This window comes from Lytechinus pictus, chromosome 11 (assembly GCF_037042905.1).
Source record: "Lytechinus pictus isolate F3 Inbred chromosome 11, Lp3.0, whole genome shotgun sequence".
Lineage (NCBI taxonomy): Eukaryota > Metazoa > Echinodermata > Echinoidea > Temnopleuroida > Toxopneustidae > Lytechinus > Lytechinus pictus.
In genome coordinates this window covers 33,039,596-33,052,133 of record NC_087255.1, presented here as the reverse complement: position 1 = coordinate 33,052,133, position 12,538 = coordinate 33,039,596, and the positions used below count along the sequence as shown (strand labels likewise).

Here is a 12,538-nt window from a genome sequence, read left to right as displayed (position 1 = left end):
AAAGCCAGTGAAAATCAATGACTTGTATTTCATGAAACACTCCCCGGTTCTATCTCATCAATTTCTTACCTCAAATTTGACACATCCGACCGGAAGATGAGGGCGGTCTTCAAGCATGTGAAGATACTCAGCAACGAGGGCAGCAGAATGAATCAGGCACTCAGCAGCCTCAGTCAATTTACCTTGTTCGTGGAGCTTGCCAGCCATGTTCTGAAGCCAAGTCAGTCGAAGATCAGGAGAGTTCTGGTACCTGTTATATCAAGAATATTCTCAATTGCTCGGTGGTTGCACTATCTTAAAAATAATTATGCAGCCTAGACATTCCTAATTAATTGGGCAAAGAGTTTATCAAAATTGACAAATAAAAGGATATTCTTTTCCTTTGTAATAATAATAATATAGGATTTGTAAAGCGCACGTATCCACCTTGCTAGGTGCTCAAGGCACTCCTATATTACCCCGGCTAAGATAGTCTACCGATTCTGGTGCGCACAGCTTTTTGAGCAATTACTTCCTGCCAGTACCCATTTACCTCGCCTGGGTCGAGTGCAGCACAGTGTGGATAAATTTCTTGCTGAAGGAAAACACGCCATGGCTAGGATTCGAACAGACGACCCTCTGTTTGAAAGGCGAGAGTCAGAACCACGAGACCACGACGCACCCACTGTAAATGGTCATGGATCACAATTAAGCCTACTTACAATAAAGGATCAAATAATAGGCTAGGTTTGGGGTATATTTTAATCTTTATTCTATGGCTTGCTATGGGATATGGTGACCGTCCACCCTAAAACCATAAATAAGTCACCAGACAAGATTCTCTCTACATATAGCTATAATAGTAGTTTTAAAAAGTGAAATTCAGAAAATCAGCTGGTCTGAAAAAGGATTATACTTAATCAAAATGTCAACATTTGAAGTTGCAAAATTAAATAAATGAAGAGATACAAGAGTTTCTTTGACACCACCCATTCTGGACTGTTTGGAAGGTTCACCAAGGTGGCACAGTTTGCACTTCTTATGCTTGAGTGAATTCCAAACTTCAAACCTTGTTTTCTCCTTTATATTCTTTGAAGCTGTCACTTAATCTCTTCTACATATAATCAAGTACTTGTGTAGTTTATTTTTGATCAATTTTGACAAGTTATATCATTTAACCCTAACTAGGCCGGGCTTTTTTGGCTGTTCTGTGGCCGGGGGGGGGGGGGGGTTGATTCAACCCCCCCCCTGAGATCTCGGCCGCCGATCGCGCGAGCGCCGCAAAAATTTGCACGCTGGTAGTGTGCGATGAAATCTACAAGGCTGTATGGTAAAATTTTCCAAAATAATGAGATTTTATTTTATATGAATTAATTATGCTAATTTATGCATAAATCATACTTTTTGCTCTAATTCACTAAATAAAGCTCCTAGAATGCTAATTTTTGGTAAAAATATTTTTGTAGCATTCTTAACAATGGCAATTGAAAAAAACTTCGGTTTGGAAATCAATTTCTTATGTATTTTATTGTTTTATGAATTTCTTATGTATTTCTTTGTTTTTCAACCTTTTGTTTTTCTTTGTTTTTTTTCACCAGATTTATTGCACAACCTTTTTGAAGCATAATTATGCTAAAATCAATTGCTTTCAGCTGTTTAAAGTAAAAATAATCATATCTGTATGAATAAGATGAGAAAACTCAATTTGCATTGACTTTGTACACAAAATCACGTTTTGGAACAATTTTGGGTCTGACATGCACTTACAAAATGTTGCGTAATTTCGGAACCGCGTACCAGGGTGTTGTAAATTTGGTCTCAAAAGATGCGCAAGACTTAAAAGTATAAACTCTGCGAGTGGCGCGGTCAAAAAAATTCGCGCGGCGGAATGTTGAGGGGGGTTGATTCAACCCCCCCCGGCCATTTTAGGGTTAAAGCATAGGATTTTCTTTCTCAAACTAAATAAAAACCTCAAAATTCAGTTGGCAGATTTATTGTTGGTTTTGGGGTTTGACATTGGTGTATTGGCAAGGATCAATCTCACAACATTTGAATTTCTTGTCAAGAGCTCAACAATGACACCTGTATTTGGAAGTACCATGTTCTACTGATTCTGACTATCACCTTACAATCAGAAGGTCATTGCTTCAAATCCCAACCTCGGCGTTTCCTTCAGCAATAAACTCATCCATTCAGTGCTGCAATCGACCCAGGGGACCAGGGAGCAATTCCTCAAAAACAGCACCGAAATTGGTAGCTGAGATTAACCAAGGTAATATAAGATCACCTTGAGTGCCTAGCAAAGGTAGATATGTGCAGAATAAGTCTTTATTATGAGAATGTAAACATACCCCTTGGCGATACGGTTCATCAAATCTACAAGCATCTCATTATCCTGCTTGAATTCTTTCATCTTGACAGTGTCTGATAAGATCATGTGAAGATTGAACACCAACTCACGTACCTGCACAAAATGTCACGAAACAAAAACAATAATAATGATAGATATTTACATAACACCATCTACCTAAATATAATCTATTCCAAGTGTACATCCTAACAATGGAACCTTTGAGCCAAGAGTAAGGACAGTCATTTCCAGTATATAGAGACCACACATTTGCTTCCCCTTAAAGGGATGGTCTGGGCTGAAAATATTTATATCTTAATAAATAGAGTGAAATTCACAGAGCAAAATGCTGAAAATTTTATCAAAATCGGATAACAGATAATGAAGTTATTGAATTTCAAAGTGTATCAATATTTTGCGAAAACAGTTATACGCACATTGTCATGAATATTCATTAGGTGGGCTGATGATGTCACATCCCCACTTTCCTTTTTCTCATGTTATTACATGAAATCATAATTGCCTCATTTTCTTATACATGTGTATAAATTGATGTGTCTCCATTATGATGAAATACGTTGCGGTAATAAATAACTAATGCACTTAATCAGTTGTCAATCCAATTGTTTCAGTTCTTGGTAGAAAAATTTGAATAAACCTAATTTCATATAATAAAATACAAAAGAACAAGTGGGTATATGTCATCATCAGCCCACCTAATGAATATTCATAAAGACATGCCTAGAACTGTTTCACTGGAATAAAGCAAATCTTTAAAATTCAATAACTTTGTTATTTGTTATCCGATTTTGATCAAATTTTCAGCATTTTGCTACGTGAATTTTACTCTATTTATTGAGATATAAATATCTCTAGCCTGGACCATCTCTTTAAATAGTTTTCCCCATCGGAAACATGTATTACAGAAACCTGTCAATTAAAAAACACCCGTTCATAAAAAACACTTTTCTTGTCACCCTCATGTGTATTCTGTATACAGGTTTCACTGTGGTGAGTCTAAGACAGAGTTTTGTCAGAGCAAACGGATGTGGTCTGATTGACCTCATACTTACAAGAGTCACCCTAACCCCTCTCTCCTACTAGTCTGATTCAGTGCATCCTCAACCCCTCCCTCCCTCCTCTCCTTTACTCACTTCTTTCAAGTCTTCCTTGATCATCCCCTACTCAAACTACCCATCTCCAATCACCTTCAAATATCCACTACTTTTCCTACACAGGAACTCTGTCAGTTAGACAGTAATGCAAAGTTTTGAACCGGTTTTGTCCTCATTAAACGGAAGCAAGATTCATTCTCCTCTTCCATTACTTTGTAGTACAATTCACTGCATCCTCTATGCTCAAACCCAAATATCTCTTTAATAACTTTAATATTTAAGAAAATAGGAACACAATTGTGATTTCAAAGCACCCTTTCCTTTTTCTTTTCCAAAACAAAGAATGTCCAAGTAACAGATTTGAAAGCTGTTATACCTGTTCAGGGAATGTTGTTTGTTGTAGCTCAGTATCATCCCCAGCATAGGTCATGATGGTCTTCAAGGAGCGTCTCAGGTATTCTTCATTGAAGTTGGTTTCCGTGCCGACCAGTGATGAGAGTGACATGGTCACCTGCATCTTGACCCGGGCAAAGTTCTATCAAGAAAGCATAAGGGGTCAATATAATAGATTAGATTTCATATACTCTGTGCAAAGTTCTACCAAGAGAGCATAGAAAGTCAATATAATGGAATAGAGTTCATATATAAAAAAAAAAATGTACTTAACTGTAGCAAGAGTCTTGTAAATGATATCTTGTAAATGGTAGGTTTCACTAGATCTTTAGAACAATGTGCAGCAGGAACAAAAGGGCCAAATAATCTACAAAAGAAGCCCTTATTTCCTAATTCATCAGATAATAACATATTCACATATCTAAGGAAAGGCAAATGAAAACCATCAAAAAGGGGTCGTCAAAGCAGCTGAATCCTTGTACAACAAAATAAATGAGTCCCTCCCGCCTTCATTTACCATGGTTAGCACATGAATGTTTAGATTATTAAAAAAAAATGCAAACTTCACGTTTAAATCTGGCATCACTTACATTTCCAATCTCAAAGTTCTGTCTCATCAGTAGATACAGAGAAGCACTAGCATGAGATCGTACGCTGCCGATACACGAGCTACAGTGATGAAGAAGACGAAGACAAAGGTCTGCACACTGCTCAGTCTGCTCTTCAAATAATAGCTCAGGATACTAATGAAGTGAACATTGATGAAACAGAGAATGATTAACTGTAGGTGTTAGCAATAACCAACCTGTAAATTCATTATAAACACTGATATCATATGGATCCTAATAAAATAATTGGCTGTAATGTTATATGCAATGTTTCCAATGTTGCATCGACTGTGCATTCTTTTCCATACAATCTAGCATGCATTAGAATAGTAAATTTGCAGACATACTTGTGAGTGTTTCAATTTGAATGCTTATGATAAATTGAACTGTACATACTGAAAGAAGCAGTGTATGTATGAGTTTTTCCTGTGCCTGTATTTGAGGGGCATGATGAACGAACAGGAATTACACATACGTGTACCTACTAATACTTGGCTCAAACATTTCAGCTGTTTCTTTTGACATACATGTATATTATACCTAAAGTAGAATTAATTCTTTTAATTGAAATCGAAAATAAATGTATTGAATTAAAAAGTTATTAGACAGTCTACCAAGAATCAATATAGAAGTAGATGTACCTTGAAGACCAGAGATCGTTGAGTGGCAAGGATACTCTCCATGACAATGGTACTCTGATTACAAGCCAAGGCATGTAGGAGGACCGTCATGACACCGGTCAAACACCCCTGGAGATGATCAGTCTGAGATACAGTCTGAAAATATACAAAGAACATGTAAAGTTAGTTGTAGGAGTGATACAGGCATACAGTGAAACCTGCTTCAGAGATCACCTTATAGAAGGGCTATCTGTCTATTAACATACAAGTTTGGTTTTCCTTGAACAGATTTCGTCAGGGGGCATCGCAGTCTAGTGGTTGTGACTCTTGTCTTTCAATCTGAGGGACGTGGGTTCGATTCCCAGCCATGGCGTGTTTTCCTTCAGCAAGAAATTTACCCACGTTGTGCTGCACTCAACCCAGGTGAGGTGAATGGGTACCCTGTATGAAGAAATTTCTTAAATTCTTCAGTTCCTATATGGCAGTACAGCTAAAGCCAGATTAATTATAGCAGCACTTTGTATCCTCAGGCAAAAAAGCACTTTATAAATCCAGCTATTATATTGAATCATGTAAATTTCCATAAAGAGCACCTGCTCATAAAGACCGCTACTCTTGTATCCACTGAAGTATTTATAGATGGTTATCAAACTCTGTGGAAGTGAATTCTACAGGGTTAACCCAATATGTGTGAATGCCTATTCCTCCCATGATTTCTTTGAAACCAGAATGTGAAATTACAACTGCCATTTTGCATTTCTGACATACCAGAAGCTAGAACACCCTCAGTTTCCTTGCTTGTTTCCCCACTTAATGCATACAAATTGGGAATAATTAACATACCTGTACTAGAAGTTCCATTGCATCGAGGACAACAAAAGATACCTCATTGGCCAGGAGAGCTTCTAAACGAGCTTCGACTTCCAACTCAGCCTTTGGTCTGGTAAGGAGAGAAACATAAGAAGTGATTAGTTAATATGGATAGACCTTTAATATCAAATAGGGGTAATACCAAACTTAATAATATATGATATTTACAATCTTCACCATTAATCCCAATATATAAATTTATTTTTGCTTTCACCTATCAAATCGAAAGAAAGATATGCTGATCAAATCAGCTCACAATGTGATCGTCAAGCTCTATATGCATTAGGCCTTATTACAGTATTGGACATATAAAATGAAAATTAAATCTTTATAATTTTTTTTACTATTTACATTGCCTTCAGAATTAATGCTACAATTGCCTTATTATATGTTTTATAAATGTCGCTAAAGATGTTAGAATGTGCAATTAAAAAAACAAAACTGGGGACTATTTGTACCTCTCAGGTATCTCAGCATTCTGTCTGAAGTGTGTAAGGTCCTTTCTCCATCTTAATCTCTCTGCTTGACCCAAGGCTGGGCTGAATCCACGTTCACCTGTAGGTCAAGGTCAAGTTTACTTCATTTATTCAAAATTACATACAGAGCTTTCCCAGAAAGAGACATGTTGGAGGACAAACAATAAAAACATGTGCATCAAACCATGTTAATTCACTGTCTCATGCACAGGTTTCCCATTGTTATGCCATCCACCATGGCAGTATCTGAAATTACTCAATACAAATAAAAACAGATGTAATAAATAAATAATATAGGATTTGTATAGCGCACGTATCCACCTTGCTAGGTGCTCAAGGCGCTCCTATATTACCCCGGCTAAGCTAGTCCACCGATTCTGGTGCGCACAGCTTTTTGAGGAATTACTTCCTGCCGGTACCCATTTACCTCACCTGGGTCGAGTGCAGCACGGTGTGGATAAATTTCTTGCTGAAGGAAAACACGCCATGGCTAGGATTCGAACCCACGACCCTCTGTTTGAAAGGCGAGAGTCAGAACCACTAGATCACGACGCACCCACCATGTACATGGTATGTTAATCCAATTCAAAATGCTTTAATGAAATTCAAAAAAGAAAGCAATCATTTTGACAAGTGCAAATTACAGAAAAACAAGAGGAACGCTTCTGGTAGTCTCACATGTATTACACAATTCTATACAACAGCAGCATTGACTTGTGACCCTGAAATATCAAACATTTTCTCTTTTTTTTTTAATTCACCCTATGGCTGTATAATTGAATAATCCAAGATCACCAAGGGAAGATGCCTTTTTATTTCTTTAAATATAACTTGATGTCCTTTTTGAGATGGAGTACATGAAAATCATGGATTAATGCATCCCACTGAACATAAAAAGAGACTTTTAGTAGCAAAGATGTATCCATCATTGTTTTCTGACAAATGAAAGCTATAAAGACAAAAAGAAACATTTTGATTGGTCACTGACCTGACGACCCTTGTCTTGTATGTCTTTGCATCATGTCACTCCTTGCACTGGCCGTACCCAAGATGGCTTCCTCTAGACGCTGCTTCACGTCTGACTTCTTGAAGGACATCCTGTTCATACGACGGATGATGGCGTTCCTACCCTGTAGACAAAAAGAAAAGAGAATGGTAAGGAAAATAGAGGGCAGCGGCAGCAAAAAAGAACAAAGAGAAGGAGGAGAAGGAAAAGGAGAGGAATGTGGAGAGTAGAATAAGTGGAAGAGCAAGATGAAGCATACATTTTGACAATAATATCAATTGGTATCATATTTTATTGTAGCAAGTCACCTAAACAGCACATTTTTAAAACTTTTGTACCTAGCACATTTTTTCTTCTTCATGATTGCTCTAAATAGCAAAGCAGACAAAACAGAAATCATTCTAATGACTACTCATTACATGTCTGCATCATATGATTATAACATTACATTCTGAGTAAGGAACCAGGGCCTGTTGAATGATAGATGACATTTCATTATGAAACGTCTATGTAGGAAAAACACACCCAAAAACCCACTGCATAACAGAACAATTTGGTAACTTTGATATCAAATGGTTAGTCCCATGGAATCCTTGATTTTGATTGGATGGCAAAGTTTCCATGATAGTGACTTTTATACAATGAGGCCAATTCACACTTTACCTTGTACTCAAAGCAGTAGATGCAGTAGAACATGATATCCAGCATCTTATTAACCCTAGTGACTCTCTGTGATGCCCAGATCTGCTGTAAGGTCATCGGGTCAACGTTCTTGATCACCCAGGTGAAACACATCAAGAGATCACGGGTTGACTCCTCAGACAGGCTGGTCTTTCCTTGGGGTGGTCGCTGAAACAGATAGATGGACATCAATCATTATTCAAACAAATTTTTAAACATATTCTTGTGTTCTTGGTTATAGTAGTATGGCTTGTTGCCCAAAGTCTGTTATATGTGTATCTGCAATGGTGCAATAACATTGAATTTCAAGCATTTCAAGTAAACAAAATGAAGCCTCCGTCATGAAACTCCCAAATTTTAAGTAATATGAATGGGTGAGCAGACATCGGACACCACTGTTTATTCAATCTCAAAGTGAGAGGTGGTAGTATCTGGTAAGGAATTCATACATTTTGCTCAAATTTTTAGATATTGGGCACAATTGCTCTTGAGAGTTTAAGGAGCAACATCATTTAAAATTTTTGAAGAATTTGATCATGTTGATCTTCTGTTCAATTATAGGGGTGCAGACCTGGGACCCCCTTCATACGTTGGTAATATTCACGTTTCAGAAGCAGGTTAATGTATTTTTCCCAAGTTTTAAACTAAGAGGAATACAATATATCACTTGTAGCAAAATACTCATAGACTCACCTGTTGATTTTGGGCGGAGTCAACTCGCTCTGCTCCTGCTCCACCTCCCGTAAAGATGCTTGTTCCTGCTATCGCCATGGCAACTGACTGATTTAGAGGGACGTCAACATCATCCATATCTCCAAAGGAGGCAGAAGGTCTGGCCTTCGGGTCGACTGCAGCACAGTTGAGCTGAGGCAAGGCATCGATGATGATACCCAAGAGGGGTAGATAGAGGGAGGCAACACGCATCCGGCATTCACGCATAGAGAAGCGTTGGTCAGCATCATGACATGCCAGGAGGTTGCTCACAGTGTCGATTGCTTGCCGGTGTAAGTTGCTATTGCTATAAGGATGAGGTAGAAATGCATGGAATTCATAATTTACTATCATGAATCATTGTTGAGTTTTATTATTCAATGATCTTCTCTCACCCTTACCAAAGGTGCACTGTCACTAAATGCTCTTGATTTCAGCCACTGCTGTGCCCAGCTACCCTTGCTAATTTTTGGGTAGGCATCCATCTGTAATGTATTCATTTGAAATGGAATCATGACAAGCTAGAACTTAGCTTCATTCAGAATAGTCTATGCAGTATAACCATTCTCCTGACCTGAAAAGTATAGGCCTTTATTTATCTGTGTGACTTTTATTCACCAACAGCTCTCCCCCAAAAGAGTGCAAAGGCAATACACAGTGAATACACATCCCGCCATGAAGCAGAGTTCATTGTGCATTCAAAAACATATAATTTTTCATTGAACAATTCTCGAAAGACTGCTCACATTATACATGCACCATGTCATGGTAGTAAAAAAAAAAAATGATTACATGATTGCTCTTTGAGCGATATGATATGATTTGAGTCACACTTCAAATTCAACATGAGAAGGGCTGTAAGACAGGTAGAAGATGCTTACTGTGTTGTGAGGACATTTGCCAGATCCAGAAGAAGCAAGGCTGCAAGGTAATGCTGCTGTCTGTAGTCATAGGACAACTCCGCCATCTTGTTAGGGTCACCGAGCTGTGTCAGGGTCGTCTGAATGGAGATGAACGATCCAATGGAGTTGGTGCTGGTGATGGAAGGGGTTGGCGATGGGGGTCGGGAGAGGGACAAGGAGCTGGACTGCTGGAAAGGAAGGTTGAGGGTGACGTAGTGCTCATGGCTGCAGATGATGCGCAGGAAGTCAAGCTTGAGTAAGGCCAGAGTGGTGGGGTCGCTGAGGGCAGTGATTTTACCAGATACCTTGATGAATGAAGAAAGAAAATATGAATAATATACCAATCATTTTAAATTAATATTCTTACTTTTATATCTATTAGAGTGCCTATATCTGAGATATTTGACTTAAGATGTGGTACAACTTGGATAGTCTTGCCTGCAGTACGAAATTCAGTAAAGCAGCAGTATTCACTTTGTGTAATAAGTCAATGGGATAGATTTGTATTTCCTCACCAATTGACCGGGAAATATCTCAACCCTGCTGAAATTCCATCTAATTTTCATGTGAGACATTGTATATTTACTTGTGTATTGTTTTCTCTAGAATCTATATACAAGGTTCGAAGTTGACATTCATGCATGACTGCAAGCGATATCTTAAGTGGCGATGCAACACCGTTTGGTCTGCCTCCTCTTACCAGAGCCGTGCACTGCCAAAGATCTGGGGCCGTATTCTGAAAATTGTCTTAAGAGAAATGTTCTTGTATCTTTGGAGTTACAATAAAATCTGTATTCTGAAAATTCTTGTATCTTTTCTTGTAAATTTTCTTGTAACTTTCACTGAGCGTGTATGATGTCAGAGCTATAAAGATGCGTAAGTTAAAGATGGCGCCTAAATATCTATGTGCACAAGATAACATATCGAGATAAAAGGTATTCTGAAAATTCTCTTATCTTTGCGATCTGTTACCTTCCTTGCAAAAATAAGATAAAATTTACAAGAGGTAGGGGGCTATTGTAACTTAATATTGCATGCGATATTTCTCGATCAAAAATAATAATTTCTTGCTGCATCCCGCAAGAACATCATGTTTTAATGCAGGAGACATTCCGAAGACATTACAGAGACGGATTGGTAGACTTTTCAGCAATTAAAAATTGGTAATCGAGATGATGAATCTTTTCAAAGAAAATATGACTCTGAGATCAGCCACATGTGTTTTTAGCACAGTGGCGCACATGCATAAGCGTTGGGGGTGCAAGGGAAATACGCCTCATGTCAACAATGCGGTTATAATAATATTCAGAAGAGACACTTCTATTGGTTGGCCTAAGCATATAACAACTTTAATGATTGGTTGATGACAGAATATTGGGCATGTCAGAGATAAAATAGGGGACGTCCTTACAGAGATAAGACAATTTTCAGAATACCGATTTAAGACAATTTTAGCGAGCTCTTATCTTGCTGAGTTACAAGAAAAGTTAAGACAATTTTCAGAATACCACCCCTGGGCCCCGTTGTACAAAGAGTTACGATTGATCCGATCAATCGTAACTATGGCAAGCCAGCAAAGTCAACATACGAAATGCATGTTTGTTCAAAAAAAAATTTAGATATGAATGCATATCCATAAATTCATTGATTTCTTGACAATTTGGGGTGTTCTCCTTTGATTACAAAGGACATTTTGCAAATTTCCTGTAGAAAAAATTATGACACTGATGGATTTCCATAAAGTTACGATTGATCGGATCAATCGTAACTCTTTGTACAACGGGGCCCAGGAGTCTTTTAACCTCAAAGCTAGATCTTGTACCCTCCAATTGACAGGACTTGTGTAGTGACTTGAGAAGAAGATATCTTAAGTAACACAGCCTAGCTCAGAAATGATTTTTAAATAATGTAGTCTTTGACACCCAACACCCTCTTACCTGTTTAACATAGTTGTGAATGAGTCCAAGGGCAAAGCCCCTATCCATTAATGTGAGAAGCTCCTGGAGGAAGAAGGCTAGACTGGCATTCAACAGCTGCATTGGTCTTACATCCTGGTTTCAAGAAGAAAAGTTTATTTGAACTGAATTATTAAAAGTGCTTCACGACTCCGCGATCTGGAATTGGTTATTCCCCCCCCCCCCATCCAAATAACAAAAAGTTAAACTTAAGTTAACAGTCCCTAAATGAATTTAAACAAAATACACCAAAAATAAAACCAAGTGTTTTTTTTTCATATAACAATTATAAACTGGCCAGCAAAAGAAAGTACCCACTTCTTTCAAAGGCTGCTCACAAAAATTCACCCCATAGAAATAAACAATTTTGTACGCAGGTATGGTGCAATATCCATTAGTAATCACATACCCAACAGGAAGTGATTATCTTTATTACAAAGAAATAAAATGACATGTACAGCATCTTGGTCACTGAATCAAAAGTCACAAAATGTAACAGAATGAGCCGTCCAGGTTTTACACAAAAGTCAATGTCAAAGGATGAAATAAACCAGACACAAACAACAATGTTCAATAATGTGTATGTCCTCCTCGTGCCTGGACACATTCCAGGTATCTCTGACGCATGCTTTGGACAAGTTGTCTGGCGTAGTCCTGGGGAAGTTCTGTCCATTCCTCCTGCAGAGCTTGGATCAATGTTTGCCGATTGGTAGGAGGCTGTTCCCTTGATCTCACCCGTCTGCCAAGTTCATCCCACAGATGCTCAATGGGATTGAGGTCAGGAGAGCATTCTGTTACATTTTGTGACTTTTGATTCAGTGACCAAGATGCCGTACATGTCGTTTTATTTCTTTGTAATAAAGATAATCACT

General features: G+C 38.1%; 1 protein-coding gene across 2 annotated transcripts in view; it reads right to left on the bottom strand.

Moving 5' to 3' along the window:
• The window catches only part of LOC129271211 (dedicator of cytokinesis protein 7-like), a 66,631-nt gene that overhangs the window by 14,038 nt on the left and 40,055 nt on the right, over positions 1–12,538 (bottom strand). For both annotated transcript variants that reach the window (XM_064106381.1, XM_064106380.1), the window contains 12 exons: positions 11,649–11,762; positions 9,691–10,016; positions 8,792–9,116; positions 8,081–8,266; positions 7,400–7,541; positions 6,394–6,490; positions 5,909–6,005; positions 5,087–5,221; positions 4,428–4,580; positions 3,821–3,979; positions 2,331–2,443; positions 70–250 (listed from right to left, as the gene is read on the bottom strand). In XM_064106381.1, the coding sequence (XP_063962451.1) occupies positions 70–250; positions 2,331–2,443; positions 3,821–3,979; positions 4,428–4,580; positions 5,087–5,221; positions 5,909–6,005; positions 6,394–6,490; positions 7,400–7,541; positions 8,081–8,266; positions 8,792–9,116; positions 9,691–10,016; positions 11,649–11,762 (2,028 nt within the window). The remainder of the gene's footprint in view (positions 1–69; positions 251–2,330; positions 2,444–3,820; positions 3,980–4,427; positions 4,581–5,086; positions 5,222–5,908; positions 6,006–6,393; positions 6,491–7,399; positions 7,542–8,080; positions 8,267–8,791; positions 9,117–9,690; positions 10,017–11,648; positions 11,763–12,538) is intronic.